At 39.3% G+C, this 17046-nt stretch overlaps 1 protein-coding gene across 3 annotated transcripts in view; it reads right to left on the minus strand.

The window, feature by feature from the left end:
• The window catches only part of CKAP5 (cytoskeleton associated protein 5), a 107938-nt gene that overhangs the window by 21781 nt on the left and 69111 nt on the right, over nucleotides 1-17046 (minus strand). For all 3 annotated transcript variants that reach the window (XM_047691644.1, XM_047691647.1, XM_047691645.1), the window contains exons 23-31: nucleotides 16381-16494; nucleotides 12482-12610; nucleotides 6781-6975; nucleotides 6276-6411; nucleotides 5073-5161; nucleotides 2186-2311; nucleotides 818-967; nucleotides 345-548; nucleotides 1-136 (exon numbers count right to left, since the gene is read on the minus strand). In XM_047691644.1, the coding sequence (XP_047547600.1) occupies nucleotides 1-136; nucleotides 345-548; nucleotides 818-967; nucleotides 2186-2311; nucleotides 5073-5161; nucleotides 6276-6411; nucleotides 6781-6975; nucleotides 12482-12610; nucleotides 16381-16494 (1279 nt within the window). The remainder of the gene's footprint in view (nucleotides 137-344; nucleotides 549-817; nucleotides 968-2185; nucleotides 2312-5072; nucleotides 5162-6275; nucleotides 6412-6780; nucleotides 6976-12481; nucleotides 12611-16380; nucleotides 16495-17046) is intronic.

A 17046-nucleotide genomic window follows, 5' to 3' on the forward strand; every position in this document is an offset into this window, starting at 1 on the left:
CTGCTCTTTGCTTAGAGTTTTTGGATTTGGTTCCTTCCATGATGAAGGGGAACATCTTGCTGGCTGGGTAGACAAGGCACATCCGGTTCAGGATGGCACGGACATCTTTGCGAATGACATCCTTTGGTTCTCCAACCTAGTCGACAAGAAAATAATGATTGAGGCAGTTCCTGACTGGCAAAGTGTTGTCCTATGCATCCCACATCTTGGGAGAACAGGGGAATGGGAATGAACAGGGGAAGATACCATCGCAGAATAAATGGAAAAGGGAGAGGGAATAAAGGATGGGAGCGGAGTTCAGCTGGGAAGCTGGGCAGTCTTCCAGAGTGAGAATGACACATTACCTTGAGGATGAGATAGGGGATGAAGGAAGATGCTTCATTCTCAGTAAGATGATACTCCTCCTCACTTAGCAGGGTGAAGAGCAATTTTAAATATTCTAGGGCTTTCATCAGGACGCTTGTATTGGTGTCAAAAAACCGCAGGGTAAGCCACTTTAAGATAAGATCCAGGCAACCAATAACACCCTCTTTTTCACTCTCCAAGTGCTTAAAACAAAAGACAAATAAGACCGTATAAAAATTTAAGTTCTAGATTTTACTGGAGTCCAAGAAAAAAATAGTAGATTTTTAAGATTCTATTTAAGACCTAAAATTATGACAGTCATTTATTCTATCAAATAATACAACAGCTCTAAAGCCAAAGAATATGGTATATTCTGGTTCCTTCTCAAGTCACATTAACTTCTGGTTATTTCACAAGGCTTAGTATTTTTATGGATCTGAGGTACGCGTGTACTTATCTACTGGAAACCTACATCAACCATGACAGCAAGGGCTTTATTATGATGCTGAAAGTCTGAGTGAAACATCTCATCTTGTAACCACTTAGCCACACAGCTAGACATCTGGGTCTTTAGTTGCTCAATGTATTCATCCCGTGGAGTAGTAAAATTCCACTTCAGCACCTGAAAGAAACCAGGGAAAGGGCACTATAAGGTGTTCAACTGAAACGAGGTAGAGAATTCTATTTAAAGCTGCTGCAAAAATCAATGTAAGGGTATTTTAAAATTTGACAAGATTAATTTGTACTTAAATATGAATGCAAAATGGATTAGCGAGCAGTCATACTTCTGGAAGCTTAACTCTTAACATCTTCTAGGAATAGAATATTCAGCAATTCTCACTAGAAAAATCAATGCTCTATTATTGTATAACACAGGATACTATTGGTACAATTTTAATAAAGGGAAAATTTGTAATATCTATCAAAATTAAATATGTACATACATTCTAGTAGGAGTTTAATAAAGATACATTCACATATATGCACAAGTACCTACATTCAAAGATGCTCATGGCAAAATAGTTTATAATAGTGAAAGACTAGAAGCAACCTAAATGTTTATATTATGGGTTGGGGATAAAGACAGGTACATACACATGATGTACCAATAAAGAGAATGAATGTATATATGCATGCAGTCATGTATTGACTATTAAAATATTTCAAACATCATTAAAAGAAAAAAGCAAAATCCAGAGCAAAGAGTATAACATGTTCCCCTGTGTGTAAAAAGCGCTACACATTTATACACCTATGACTGTATAGTATGAAATAGTCATACTTCTGGAGTAATACACAAAAACACTGGTAATATCTTCCCTGTGGAGGGAGATTAGAGGGAGACATGCCTCTTATATTATACTCTGCACTTTTCATACTGCTTTTTTTTTTTTTTAAACAATGTATTTTGACAAAAAATTTAACTGCCTAATAATACCAAAATAATATAAAAAGAGAAATGACTGAAATAGATAGTCACCAGATATGTCTTTTGAGGTATCAGGTACAAAAAGGATTAAACAAGTAGTCTACTACAAATGTGTAGTTGATAAAAATCAATGAATATTTTCCATTTTATGATTATAAAAATTAAAACAACTTCGGTTTCCATTTGGAAGAAGAACAGGCAATAGCTCCATTCTATAGTTCCTTTTGCAGGAAATAATGCTCCCATAAACCTAAGAGAAACAAGCTATAGTTTATAAGCAAAGATTCAGTTCATTATTAGGTGTTTCAATAATGAAATGAATTCCAGACATTCTTGATTACAAAACAAAACAATAATTACAAAACAAAACAGAAAGCAAAAAATTCCTGAGAGTTCTTGTCCCTTACTTACCTTTAATCCTTTTTCATCTTTCATTCTTTGTTCTTTTCCATTTGGAACAACAATGAAAATAGGACCAGATTTGTCTTCATCCTCCTTTAAGCTGGTTTTGCTGGGCACTTTCTTTCCTTGTGCACTCTACAGCCAAGGTTCAGGGAACGCTGGTTAGCTAGGATACTAGTCCTTGGGAATATGATGTTATTGCCCGGTAAGCGGGCTCTCTATAAAACAGACACTATCAAAATTGTATTCCCCATGAAAGAAACAGATGAGCCACAGAATCTTGCACATACTATGCTTTTGCACATTTCCAGAACTGTGTGTTTGTTTGCTTGTTTTTTTTTTTTAAGTGACTCTATGCCCAAAATGGGGCTTGAACTCATGACCCTGAGATTAAGATCTGAGCTGAGATCAAGAGTCAGATGCTTAACCGACTGAGCCACCAAGGTGCCCCACCAAAATTTTTTTTTGAGAGGGAGCATGAGCCGATGTGTGTGTGTGTGTTGGGGTGGAGGGGAGTAGAGAGATAGAGGGAGAGAATCTTTTTTTTTTTTTTTGAAGATTTTATTTATTTATTTGACAGACAGAGATCACAAGTAGGCAAAGAGGCAGGCAGAGAAAGAGGAAGGGAAGCAGGCTCCCTGCTGAGCAGAGAGTCCGATGCGGGGGTTCGATCCCAGGACCCTGAGATCATGACCTGAGCCGAAGGCAGAGGCTTTAACCCACTGAGCCATCCAGGTGCCACCCCCCCCTTTTTTTTTAAGATTTTATTTATTTATTTGGCAGACAGATCACAAGTAGGCAGAGAGGCAGGCAGAGAGAGAGAAGGGAGGAAGCAGAGAAGGGAGGAAGCAGGCTCCCCGCTGAGCAGAGAACCTGATGAAGGCTCGATCCCAGGACCCTGGGATCATGACCCGAGCCGAAGGCAGAGGCTTTAACCCACTGAGCCACCCAGGCACCCCGAGAACAGAATCTTTAAGCAGTCTCCGTGCTCTGAACACGGAGCACGACATAGGGCTCAGTCTCACAACAAAGACTAAAACCTGAGCTGAAATCAAGAGTTGGATGCCTAACTAACTGAACCACCCAGGGGCTCCCAGAAATGTTTTTAATATATTCTCAAGTAACTGTGGGTTACCTTGGGTTGGCATGTAATGTAGGTGGAAAAATTCTATTATAATGTCATTGATCTGGGTCATAGACTCTTTGTTTACTGGACAGCTTTTAAAAAAAGAAAAAGATTTTATTTATCTCTTTGACGGGGGGAGGGGGAGAGAGCACAAGCATGGGGAGGAGCAGGCAGAGGGAGAGGGAGAAGCAGACTTCCCACTGAGCAGGGAGCCCAACATGGGGCTTGATCCCAAGACCCTGGGATCATGACTTGAGCCCAAAGCAGACACTTACCCGACTGAGCCACCCAGGCGCCCCTAGACAGCTTTCTTTCTTAAAATCTTCAACACCATTTACAGCTTTCCATATTATTGACATTTTGAATAGCATTTATATGTTTTAGTCAAGAAAGCTTTTCTGCCTCTCTGCATATAAAATGTATCTCTATCACATCATTATAACTGGAGATGCTGTGAACCTGTTTCTAGAGAAACTTGCCCAAGACCTTTTAAAGAATTATTAAAGTGGTTTTGAAAATAATCTGAAATTTTGAATCTTTATATCAGACAGAAAGAAAATAGTGAACACTCAGAATATGTATTTAAAGTAATACTTGAGGGGCGCCTAGGTGGCTCAGTGGGTTAAAGCCTCTGCGTTTGGCTCAGGTCATGATCCCAGGGTCCTGGGATTGAGCCCCCCATCGGGCTCTCTGCTTGGGAGGGAGCCTGCTTCCTCCTCTCTCTGCCTGCCTCTCTGCCTACTTGTGATCTCTGTCAAACAAATAAATAAAATCTTAAAAAAAAATAAAGTAATACTTGACTGGGATCATTATTACTTATTAATATAAATGCAGCAAGAGCCTGTTATTTCTAGTAGGCCAGAATTTCTTTCTAGTTCAAACACTGAAGTCATTCAGTTAAAACAAGTGTGAGATCATTTATGTGAAACTGTTTCGTAAACTGCAAAAGACTGGGGAAAAAAGTAAAGCATTAAGAACAGAGTCAAAAATACTTCAAAGCACTTGTGATCAAATACTAAAATAAGCACTTGTTAAATTTGGGATGAGGACAGTGGGGAGGACAGGAAAAGAACAGCTTCCACTGGACAGTTTAGAAGATAATTATCTATTTAAAGTAATACTGAATTAAAGGACCATGCATAGGGAAGGAAATAAATAACTAATCCTCAAATGAATGGCCAGCATGCCCACTGTATAGGAGCATATAATAATAAATGTACTGGGGCCGCCTGGGTGGCTCAGTCTGTTAAGAACCAACTTTTGGTTTCAACTCAGGTCATGACTTCACAGATCATGAGACGGAGCCCTGCGTCAGGCTCTGCACTCAGCAGGGAGTCTGCTTGAGGATTCTCTCCCTCTGCCGCTCCCCTGGCTTGGGCTCACTTTCTCTTTCTCTCTCAAATAAATCAATCTTGAAAAGAAAAGAAAAGAAAAAAGAAAAGAAAAGAAAAGAAAAGGAATAAGGGCACACCTGGGGGGCTCAACTGGTTAAGTGCCTGCCTTTGGCTCAGATCATAATTCCAGGGTTCTGGAATCAAGCCCCACATTGGGCTCCCTACACAGTGGGCAGCCCGCTTCTCCCTCTGCCTCTGCCCCTCCTCCCTGCTCATGCTCTCACTCACGCCCTCTCTCTCTCTCAGATAAACGAAACCTTAAAAAAAGAATAGTAATGCTCTTTCAGACATAATATGATCTCTCCTAATAGAGTGACCCGATGTATAAAACACACTTAAGAGCAATTCTGCATCTAAGTATGCAGAGCTAACATACCTTTGCTTTAGAGGAAACTCCTAGAGCTTTGGCCTTTTTCGGATCAGGCTTGGTTTCTACAGTACTGGAAACAGAATCTTCAACAGGTGCTTTGAGGAAAAAAGGCATCTACTATAAATATAAACTCTAACTAACATCACTTTATTCTGAGCAGGTTAAATACATAATGACGTGAAAACCTAGTTTTAAATGTCAATTTAGAAAGTATTTCCAATTAGATTTTTTTCCTAATCTTTTTTTTCCTGCCTGAATTCCTTTTTAAGCATAACCCTAAGACATTAACTCAATAAATCTACATCTACTTTGCCAACAGTTAAGTCGAGGTTTTAAATTAAATAAATTATTAAATTATTAATTAAATTATTTTCTAAATAATTAAAAAAAACCCTTTTTCCTAGATTGATACTTCCTGGGGGGGGGTTACAATCTTTGACGTTCAGTATTTACCATATAGCAGGATTCCTATAGATATTATAATCGAATAAATCCTTTGATACCAACAGTCTTAAACATGTACAATTTCTACCTCTATAGCATCAATAGTTTTGTATCCCACTAAGGAGAATAATATTTTATTATTAAGCAGTAGGTCTAGAGAAATAGTAGTTATAGACTAGAGTTTTATTTATACGTGATGGAATTATAACATTAGGGTGAAGAAATCAAGACTTTTCTCTAAAGGATTAGCAAATATTAGAACGGATCAGCAAACAGGCATTGCAGTAGAAGGAGAACTCATCTGGGAATGAAGAAGAGGAATTCTATGCTGGTTTAGACTGACTGGCTGTCCTTGTGCCAGTCACTTAATCTTTTGGGTTTCCTTGTCTCTTAATAAAAGGATTAGACTAGATGGTCCCAGTTTCCCCCCTCTAACTATAATATCCAATAGCAGAAAATGTGTGGAAACCTTAAAAATAGGATGGAACACTCATTTTCTGGAGTATTTCAATGTGCTATTCCGAAATTCCTTTTTGGAATTGGAAACCAAATTAAGCATCTTTATACCTTCATCACAATTCCTGGCCTAAAACTTTACAAATATGTTTGTAGCAGAAGGGTAAGGAGGGAGGGAGGGAGGAAAGATGGTGGGAGGGCCTAGGATCTCAGCTGTTTGGAAATACAATAAGAAATGAAGGCTCTGTTTCTTTTCAGAGTTCCCCTGGGCTACTTTTTTCCCCCTTAACCATCTCAAAACAGAGTTACCTGAAGCTGGCTGGAATTTGGCTGGAGCTGACCCTCCCATTGGTTTGGAAGTTGCTTTAGCAGATGCAGCAGGCTTGGCTGGCATGTTAGCTTTGGCTTTCTCTAGCATGGCCAATACCTGATCTTTAGAAGTTGGCTAGGGAGACAACACAACAGGCGAAGTGAGATGCCACATACATGATACACTCATACTATGCTTACTAACAGAGCTGCTGTTAAACACATTACTGAGCACCTAGTTTTGAAATACCTATGAAGTAAGGGAGGCGGCACACAGTGCAAGAGAAGTAACACACATTATGAAGTCATACTAAATTAACTACCATTCTAGAAGGTCACAACTTTTGCCCCTGCAGAGTCAAGTTCTTGGGAGTTCAACATATTTTTGCTCTCACTGGGATTTCAAGTGAGACTCCTAGGAGGTAATATGATCTCTTGCCTATATATACTCATGTTCAATATTTTTCTAATGGCTTTTAACAGCAGCAACCACAAGAAGTAGTACCTTTAATTTCCCGGTAGCCTTGGCCATTTTCTCATATCCCAGATGCATCATGAAGAATGGCAAGGCATCTTGGGCCTTCTTCCGCACATCTCCATTGCGATCCTCTAGGCACGAGTAGAGATGAGGAACACAAAGGATAAGGTCTGTGGGGGTGGAACGAAGAGTCGGGAGTTTCTCAGCCAGCCAGCCCAGAAGCTGCCAAAAGAAATAAAGACCGGTTACACACTTCAAGTGGAAAATTATTACTTATAATCTTAGGCTTAATGATTGCATCAGTACCACACACTACAACTTTCCAATATAAAATCAGTAATTTTCACTGTTCAATGCTATATTTAAATGATATATGCAAAGATGACTATTTTCTTTAAGATAAGGACATGGTTCTTTGGACCACACTTGGGTATTAAACTACAAAGCTTTAATAGTTCTTAATGCATTTTACAGATGAAAATCTTTCCCTTATCTTCTAAAAAAATTCTAAGAATTACTCAGCTAGAGAAGATGTAGAACATTTATTTGATCAGGAGAGGACAAATTCTGCCAGAACTTGTTTTCAGCCCCATATTGACAGTTTTTCTCTATTCCCCCCAAATAATTCATATCTGTATTTATTTTTTAATTGAAGTTTTTTTTTAAAGATTTTTATTTATTTGAGAGAGAGAGAGAGTGAGAGAGAACATGAGAGGGGAGAACGTCAGAGGGAGAAGCAGACCTCCTATGGAGCTGGGAGCCTGACGTGGGACTTGAACCTGGGATGCCAGGATTATGACCTGAGCTGAAGGCAGTTGCTCAACCAGCTGAGCTACCCAGGCACCCTTAATTGAAGTTTTATTTGAGATAACTGTAGTCACATGGAGTTATAGGAAATAATACAGGATCCCACGTACTCAGTTTTCTCTAACAGTAGCACTTTATAAAATTATACTATAGTATCACAACCAGGATACTGACATTGATACAATCCACTGATCCTGTTCAGACTGCCCAGCTTTGCCGTTCTCGTTTGTGTCTGTGCCTATATTTAGTTCTACGATTTTATCACATATATGTTACTACATCTGACACCACAGTTAAGATTTTAAACAGTTCCACTGCAAGGATCCCTCATATTGCCTCCTCTATAACCACAGGCATCTCCCTTATCCCATTCCAATCCCTGATAACTACTAATCTGTTCTCCATTTCTAAAATTTTGTCATTTTATTTTTTTAAAAAGATTTTATTTACGTATTTGACAGAAAGAGAGACAGTGAGAGAGGGAACACAAGCAGGGGGAGTGGAAGAGGGAGAAACAGGCTCCCCGCGGAGCAGGGAGCCTGATGTGGGGCTCAATTCCAGGACCCTGGGATCAGGATCTGAGCTGAAGGCAGACGCTTAATGACTGAGCCACCCAGGAACCCCTAAAATTTTGTCATTTTAAACATACTCCACAAATGGAATCATATGGTATATAATTGTTTGGAGCTGGGTTTTGCCACTCAACATAATTCCTTGGAGATTTATCTCAACTATTGCTTGTTATCAGTGAATCTTTTAATCCTAAATAGTATTACCATATGAAGGATATTTGGGCTGTTTCCACTTTTTGGCTATCATGAATGAACCTGCTATGAACATTTGTGTACAGATTCTTTTGCAGACAGAAATTTCCATTTTTATGGACTAAATGCACAAGATCACAATTGCTGGGTCATATAGTAATTGTTAGTTCAGTTTGGGGGTTTATAAAAAAAGATTTATGGGGCGCCTGGGTGCTCAGTGGGTTAAAGCCTCTGCCTTCACTCGGGTCATGATCCCGGCCGGGGTCCTGGGATCGAGCCACACATGGGGCGCTCTGCTCAGCAGGGAGCCTGCTTCCCTCCTCCCTCCCTGCCTGCCTCTCTGCCTGCTTGTGGTCTCTGTCTGTCAAATGAATAAAAAATCTTAAAAAAAAAAAAAGATTTATTTACTTTAGAGAGAGAGAGAGGGCACGCGCATGTTGAGTGGGGAGTGAAGCAGAGGGAAAGGGGGTGGGGGGAGAGAGAGAGAGAGAATCCCAGACTGCCCAATGAACCCAGAACTTGACAGGGAGCTCAGTCTCATGACCTTGAGATCATGACCTGAGCCAAAATCAAGAGTTGGACACTTACTGACTAAGCCACCCAGACGCCCTGTACATGTTTAGTTTTGAAAGAAACTGCCAAACTCTTTCTTAGCGTGGCTGTACCATTTTATATTTCCTCCCGCAGAGTGTTCAAATTTCTCCACCTCCTTGCCAGCATTTGGTGTTAAAATTATTTTTTTATTCCAGTAATTCTGATAGCTGTAGAGTGATGTGTCACTGTAGTTTTAATTTGCATTTCCTGTATGGCTAATCATACCGAACAACGTCTATGGGCTGGCTTATTTGCCACCTGCATATCCTCTTCAGTGAAACATCTGTTCATGTCTTTTGCCCATTTTTTTTTTTTTTTTTAAAGTAGGCTCTATGCCTAAGATGGAACTCCAAACTCATGACCCTGGGATTAAGAGTCGTATGCTCCACCCACCAACTGATCCAGCTGGGTGCCCCATCTTTTGCCGATCTTTTTTTTATGGTTTTGAAAAAAAAATTTTTTTAAGATTTTATTTATTTATTTGTCAGAGAGAGAGAGAGCACAAGCAGGGGGGAGTAGCAGGCAGAGGGAGAGGCAAGCAGAGGGAGAAGCAGGTTTCCTGCTGAGCAAGGAGCCCAATGCAGGACTCAATCCCAGGACCCCCGGATCGTGACCTAAGCTAAAGGCAGATACTTAACCGACTGAGCCACCCAGGCGTTCCAAGAATTCTTTACAAATTTTATATAACGTTTATCAGATACTGAGTTAGAAAATACTTTCTCCTGTGGTGTAGCTGCCTTTTCCTCATTTTCACATGGTCTTTTGCAGAGCAGAAGTTCTTAATTTTTATGAGGTCCAATTTATCAATTTTTCCCATCAAAGGGATTGTGGTTTTGGTGTCAAGTCTAAGAATTCTTTGCCTGAAGAATTTCTATATCCTGAAGTTTTTCACCGATATTACCTTTAAAAGTTCTATAGTTTTGGGGCACCTGGGTGGCTCAGTTGGTTAAGCGTCCAACTCTTGATTTCAGCTCAGGTCTTGATCTCAGGATCATGAGTTCAAACCCCACCGTGAAAAAATAAGTAAAATAAAAGTTCTATAATTTTATAGTCTACATTTAGTTCATGATCCATTTTGAGTTAATATTTGAATAGGATGGAAGGTTTAGGTTGAGGTTCAGTGTTTTATCTACAGATGTCTAAGGGTCTAGAGTTGTTTGTTGAAAAGGCTAGCCTTCCAACACTAAATTATTTTGGTAATTTTGTCAAAAACCAGTTGATCATATTTGCGTGGGTCTATTTCTGGGTTTCTCTTCAGTTCCACTAACCTGGGTCTGTCCTCCACCTCCCAATCCCATGTAAGTTTCCTGATTATGTTAGCAATATCTAAGTCTTAATATAGGGTAGAGTGATTATTTCCATGTTTTTCTTCTTTGTCAGGACTGTTTTAGCTAGAATATAAATCTTAGAATAAGCCTGCCTTTGTCTACAAAAAAACTTGCTGCAATTTTGATGGGAATTACATTAAACCTATAGATCGATTTGGGGAGAGCTGACATCTCTACTACATTGAGTCTTCTTATCAACAACCACAGCATGTCTCTCCAACTCTTTAGGTCTTCCTTGGACTCTTTTATCAACATTTTGTAATTTTTAATATACACATTCTATATTTTCTTTGCTAAGTGTACATATAAGGATTTCATTTTCTTTGGTGTAATTGTAAATTGTTTGTTTCCATATGTTCACTGTATTATAAAGAAACGTGATTGATTTGGGGTGTTAATTTTATATCCTGCAATCTTACTGAACTCATTATTAGTTCTAGGAGTTTACTTGTAGATTATTTGGGATTTTCTATGTAGACAGCCATGTTACTGGCCATTAGGGATAGTTTTACTTTTCTTTTTCCAAACTGTTTTTCATATCTTTTTCTTGCCTTACTGCAGGGACTAGAATTTCCCATATTATGCTAACTAATAGCGGTGAAACGGACATTGCTCCCAACCTAGGATGAATGCATCCAGTCTTTCAGCATGCTAAATATAAGTATGACATTATCTATAGAGATTTTTTGTAGGTGGTCTCTTTTATTTATTTTTTTAAAAAATTTAAAAAGATTTTATTTATTATTTATTTGACAGAGAGAGACACAGCGAGAAAGGGAACATAAGCAGGGGAAGTAGGAGAGGGAGAAGCAGACTTCCTGCCAAGCAGGGAGCCTGATGTGGGGCTTGATCCCAGGACTCTGGGATCATGACCTGAGCTGAAGGCAGATGCTTAACAACTAAGCCACCCAGGTGCCCTGTAGGTGGTTTTTTTTTGTTTTTGTTTTTGTTTTTAAAGATTTTATTTATTTATTTAACACAGAGAGAGATCACAAGTAGGCAGAGAGGCAGGCGAGAGAGAGGAGGAAGCAGGCTTCCCGCCGAACAGAAAGCCCGATGCGGGGCTCGATCCCAGGACCCCGAGATCATGACCTGAGACGAAGGCAGAGGCTTAACCCACTGAGCCACCCAGGCGCCCGTTTTTTTTTTTTTAAAGATATTTATTTATTTGACAGAGACAGAGATCACAAGTAGGCAGAGAGGCAGGCAGAAGGGAGGTGGGGAAGCAGGCTCCCCACTGAGCAGAGAGACTGATGGGCTCGATCCCAGGACCCTGAGATCATGACCTGAGCCAAAGGCAGAGGCTTAACCCACCGAGCTACTCAGGCGCCCCGGCGGTCTTTAGTAAGCTGAAGTAATTCTCTTCTATTTCTAATTTGCTCAGAGTTTTTGTCATGAACAGACGTTGGATTTTCTCAAATCCTTTTTTGTGTCAACTGACACAATTATATGATTTTTTTTCTTTAGTCTGCTGGTATGATGAATTATACTGATGGATTTTTGAATGCTGAATTCTGTTTTTATGATCTGCTTAAAACCTTTTAGTTTACCATTTCAGAGTTCAAGAAACAAGATTTCACAGAAAGGCTAGTCCTTTAAAAAAAATTTTACTGTTAATGGGCATTTGGGTGGCTTACTTAGTTGAGCAATGACTCTTGATTTCTGCTCACGTCATGATCTCAGGCTCCTGGGGTCAAGCCCCACCTCTGGTTCCTCGCTCAGCGGAAGTCTGCTTGAGGAGTCTCTCCCTCACCCTCTGCTCCTCCCCTCACTCATATGTGCATGTGTTCTCCCTCTCTCAAATAAAGAAATCTTTTTTTTTTTTTAAAGATTTTATTTATTTATTTCACACAGAGAGATCACAAGTAGGCAGAGAGGCAGGCAGAGAGAGAGAGAGGAGGAAGCAGGTTCTCCGCCGAGCAGAGAGCCCGATGCGGGACTCGATCCCAGGACCCTGAGATCATGACCTGAGCCGAAGGCAGCGGCTTAACCCACTGAGCCACCCAGGCGCCCTCAAATAAAGAAATCTTTAAAAAAAAAAATTTATTGTTAAAAAAGTATATGGAAGGGGGGGAGAAAAAAATGTACATGGTATAAATCTTCAGGAATTTGGTTTCATTTTATTAACTGTTTCATAATGAAACTCATTCTGTCCATATAAGCATATTTATTAGGTAGGTCCACACCTCTAAGAAGGTCAAAGTCATGAGTAAAGCACATATTTGTAGTACTTACCTCTTGCCTCAAGAAAGGATTTTCCTTTTTGAGCTCTTCTGAAAGATCTTCTCCCTCCAGCCACTCCTTCATGCCTGTCTGTTCTGCCCAAGCATTCACAGTTGCTAAGGCAGCTGCCCGAACATTGTTCTAAATGGAAGAAAGAATTAGTAAAGATAGCATCACTTATGGTTTGGAGGTAGGGAGTGAAAAAGTTTCTTACTTTGGGAACATGAACAACAGAGGTTTCTTTAAGGTCCACATGAACATACTTAGAATCAATTTCTCTGACACAGAATCTAGTTCTATGATTGTACTAAAAATCCAAAGTAAAGGAGAAACATAAAACTCCAATTGTAAGATCCTCTACTCGGTTAAATTAGGCAAAAATAGTGACCTGGGCATAAAGTATCACGTAAGGGGAATAAACTTGGAGGTTTTATTTTCTGAAACTCTGGAGGCTGTTATGTCCGTGGTTATCTATAGAGAATGTAACTCTACAGGGTGGAGAACTCCTAACTAAAAGTTAGACCTAAATTACTAAAAATTTGCCTGAACACTTATGTTTTCATATTAATTTGCATTCATAGAATGAGGTCTTGTTAACATGAAAAATATTAAAATACCCCAATTCCTCACACTAAACGAATTGCTCAAAAATAAAGACACATTCAAATATTCACTCTTGGGCTCTTCCCGGGGGAATTCTACCAAACATTTAAAAAAGAACTAATTCCTATTCTCCTGAAACTGTTCCAAAAAATAGAAATAGAAGGAAAACTTCCAAACTCATTTTATGAGGCCAGCATCACCTTGATCCCCAAACCAGACAAGGATCCCATCAAAAAAGAGAACTACAGACCAATATCCTTGATGAACAGAGATGCAAAAATTCTCGCCAAAATACTAGCCAATAGGATTCAACAGTACATTAAAAGGATTATTCACCACGACCAAGTGGGATTTATTCCAGGGCTGCAAGGCTGGTTCAACATCCGCAAATAAATCAGTGTGATACAACACATTAATAAAAGAAAGAACAAGAACCATATGATACTCTCCATAGATGCTGAAAAAGCATTTGACAAAGTACAGCATCCCTTCCTGATCAAAACTCTTCAAACTGTAGGGATAGAGGGCACATACCTCAATATTATCAAAGCCATCTATGAAAAACCCACGGCAAATATCATTCTCAATGGAGAAAAACTGAAAGCTTTTCCGCTAAGGTCAGGAACACGGCAGGGATGTCCGTTATCACCACTGCTATTCAACATAGTACTAGAAGTCCTAGCCTCAGCAATCAGACAACAAAAGGAAATTAAAGGCATCCAAATCGGCAAAGAAGAAGTCAAACTATCACTCTTCGCAGATGATATGATACTATATGTGGAAAACCCAAAAGACTCCATTCCAAAACTGCTTGAACTTGTACAGGAATTCAGTAAAGTGTCAGGATATAAAATCAATGCACAGAAATCAGTTGCATTTCTCTACACCAACAACAAGACAGAAGAAAGAAAAATTAAGGAGTCCATCCCATTTACAATTGCACCCAAAACTATAAGATACCTAGGAATAAACCTAACCAAAGAGACTAAGAATCTATACACAGAAAACTATAAAGTACTCATGAAAGAAATTGAGGAAGACACAAAGAAATGGAAAAATGTTCCATGCTCCTGGATTGGAAGAATAAATATTGTGAAAATGTCTATGCTACCTAAAGCAATCTACACATTTAATGCAATTCCTATCAAAGTACCATCCATTTTTTTCAAAGAAATGGAACAAATAATCCTAAAATTTATATGGAACCAGAAAAGACCTCGAATAGCCAAAGGAATATTGAAAAAGAAAGCCAAAGTCGGTGGCATCACAATTCCGGACTTCAAGCTCTATTACAAAGTCATCAAGACAGCATGGTACTGGCACAAAAACAGACACACAGATCAATGGAACAGAATAGAGAGCCCAGAAATGGACCCTCAACTCTATGGTCAACTCATCTTCGACAAAGCAGGAAAGAATGTCCAATGGAAAAAAGCCTCTTCAATAAATGGTGTTGGGAAAATTGGACAGCCACATGCAGAAAAATGAAATTGGATCATTTCCTTACACCACACACGAAAATAGACTCAAAATGGATGAAGGATCTCAATGTGAGAAAGGAATCCATCAAAATCCTTGAGAACACAGGCAGCAACCTCTTCGACCTCAGCCGCAGCAACATCTTCCTAGGAACATCACCAAAGGCAAGGGAAGCAAGGGCAAAGATGAACTATTGGGATTTTAACAAGATCAAAAGCTTTTGCACAGCAAAGGAAACAGTGAACAAAACCAAAAGACAACTGACAGAATGGGAGAAGATATTTGCAAATGACATATCAGATAAAGGGCTAGTGTCCAAAATCTATAAAGAACTTAGCAAACTCAACACCCAAAGAACAAATAATCCAATCAAGAAATGGGCAGAGGACATGAACAGACATTTCTGCAAAGAAGACATCCAGATGGCCAGCAGACACATGAAAAAGTGCTCCATATCACTCGGCATCAGGGAAATACAAATCAAAACCACAATGAGATATCACCTCACACCAGTCAGAATGGCTAAAATTAACAAGTCAGGAAATGACAGATGCTGGCGAGGATGCGGAGAAAGGGGAACCCTCCTACACTGTTGGTGGGAATGCAAGCTGGTGCAACCACTCTGGAAAACAGAATGGAGGTTCCTCAAAATGTTGAAAATAGAACTACTCTATGACCCAGCAATTGCACTGCTGAGTATTTACCCTAAAGATACAAACGTAGTGATCCGAAGGGGCACATGCACCCGAACGTTTATAGCAGCAATGTCTACAATAGCCAAACTATGGAAAGAACCTAGATGTCCATCAACAGACGAATGGATAAAGAAGATGTGGTATATATACACAATGGAATACTATGCAGCCATCAAAAGAAATGAAATCTTGCCATTTGCGACGACGTGGATGGAACTAGAGGGTATCATGCTTAGCGAAATAAGTCAATCGGAGAAAGACAACTATCATATGATCTCCCTGATATGAGGGAGAGGAGATGCAACATGGGGGGTTAAGGGGGTAGGGGAAGAATAAATGAAACAAGATGGGATTGGGAGGGAGAGAAACCATAAGTGACTCTTAATCTCACAAAACAAACTGAGGGTTGATGGGGGGAGGGGGGTTGGGAAAGGGGGGGTGGGGTTATGGATATTGGGGAGGGTATGTGCTATGGTGAGTGCTGTGAAGTGTGTAAACCTGGTGATTCGCAGACCTGTACCCCTGGGGATAAAAATATATGTTTATAAAATAAAAAATAATAATAATAATAAAAAAATTAGATATAAAAACAAAAAAAAATATTCACTCTTGGGCTATATATAAGAGGTTTGCAACTTTGAGACTGATTCTTGGACTGTGAAACTAAAGTACTAGAAGATCCTGCTCCAGAAGTTCAGGAGAACAAGGGAGAAAATACATACATGACCCCCAAATTTATAAACATATTCATTCTTCATAACAGTACATAGAACAACGATGACATAATCAGAACAGTGAACATTTTTTGAGCACATACTATATGAGATAGTAGCAGGTACCCTATGTACAGATTCTTATTTAGTTCTGTAAGAATGAAATTTCACAAATAAAGAAACTGAACCTCAAAGAAGAGAAATAACTTATCTAAGGGTCACAAGGCTAGTAACATAACTGTTCACCCTCATACTGCCTGGGAGGTAAAGATGTTTATTATTTTCCTGCTAATGTTCTCTTCCCTACAAAGTTTATAGGCTGTTTATGTGTACTCTTACACACACATGTAAGAACTGTTCTTAGCCCAGGAATGTGGCTGGCCTATTCCAGAAGGGAGTTGTGGTCAGGAGTCAGGTTTACCTTGCTGTCTCCAAGCACTGTGATGACAGGGATACCTAAATTCTTCACATGCTGCTTGATGTTTGGGCCCATGGCTACTGCCAGTTGCTGGAGGATATTCAATGTCTGCTGCACCTGAGTGGGAAAAGAGCCAATACTTGATGAAACCAGGAGCAAGCTATTTTCCAAGTTGGCTGCTAAGTAGTCAATGTACTAGGAAGTTTAAGGCCTACTTGAAAGACAGGGTAGTCAGTTTGTTACGATGCTACTGTAATTAGCTTATGAATAATTTACAGATAGTGGCTGTTCCTTTTATCATTAGTTCACAACACTGGAGTATTAGAATTTTAGGCCAGAAAGGATAGTGCTTTATAATAAAGTAAGGTAAAGCCTAGTTTAAGAAAATCCTGACATAAAAACCCATATATAAAAATTAGAAATTGAGCATGGTAATGTATATAACTGTTTTATATAAGGATATTTAATATCAGAGTTCTATAAAAAGCAAATCTGAGATTCATGAAAATCTGATTAATAAACCTCCATCTACCAACTGATCTTGAGGCACACTTAAGAAATTATTATTATTACTTTTTTTTTTTTTTAAGATTTTTATTTATTTATTTGACAGACAGAGATCACAAGTAGGCAGAGAAGCAGGCAGAGAGAGAGGAGGAAGCAGGCTTC

The sequence above is a fragment of the Lutra lutra genome, chromosome 10, assembly GCF_902655055.1.
Source record: "Lutra lutra chromosome 10, mLutLut1.2, whole genome shotgun sequence".
NCBI lineage: Eukaryota > Metazoa > Chordata > Mammalia > Carnivora > Mustelidae > Lutra > Lutra lutra.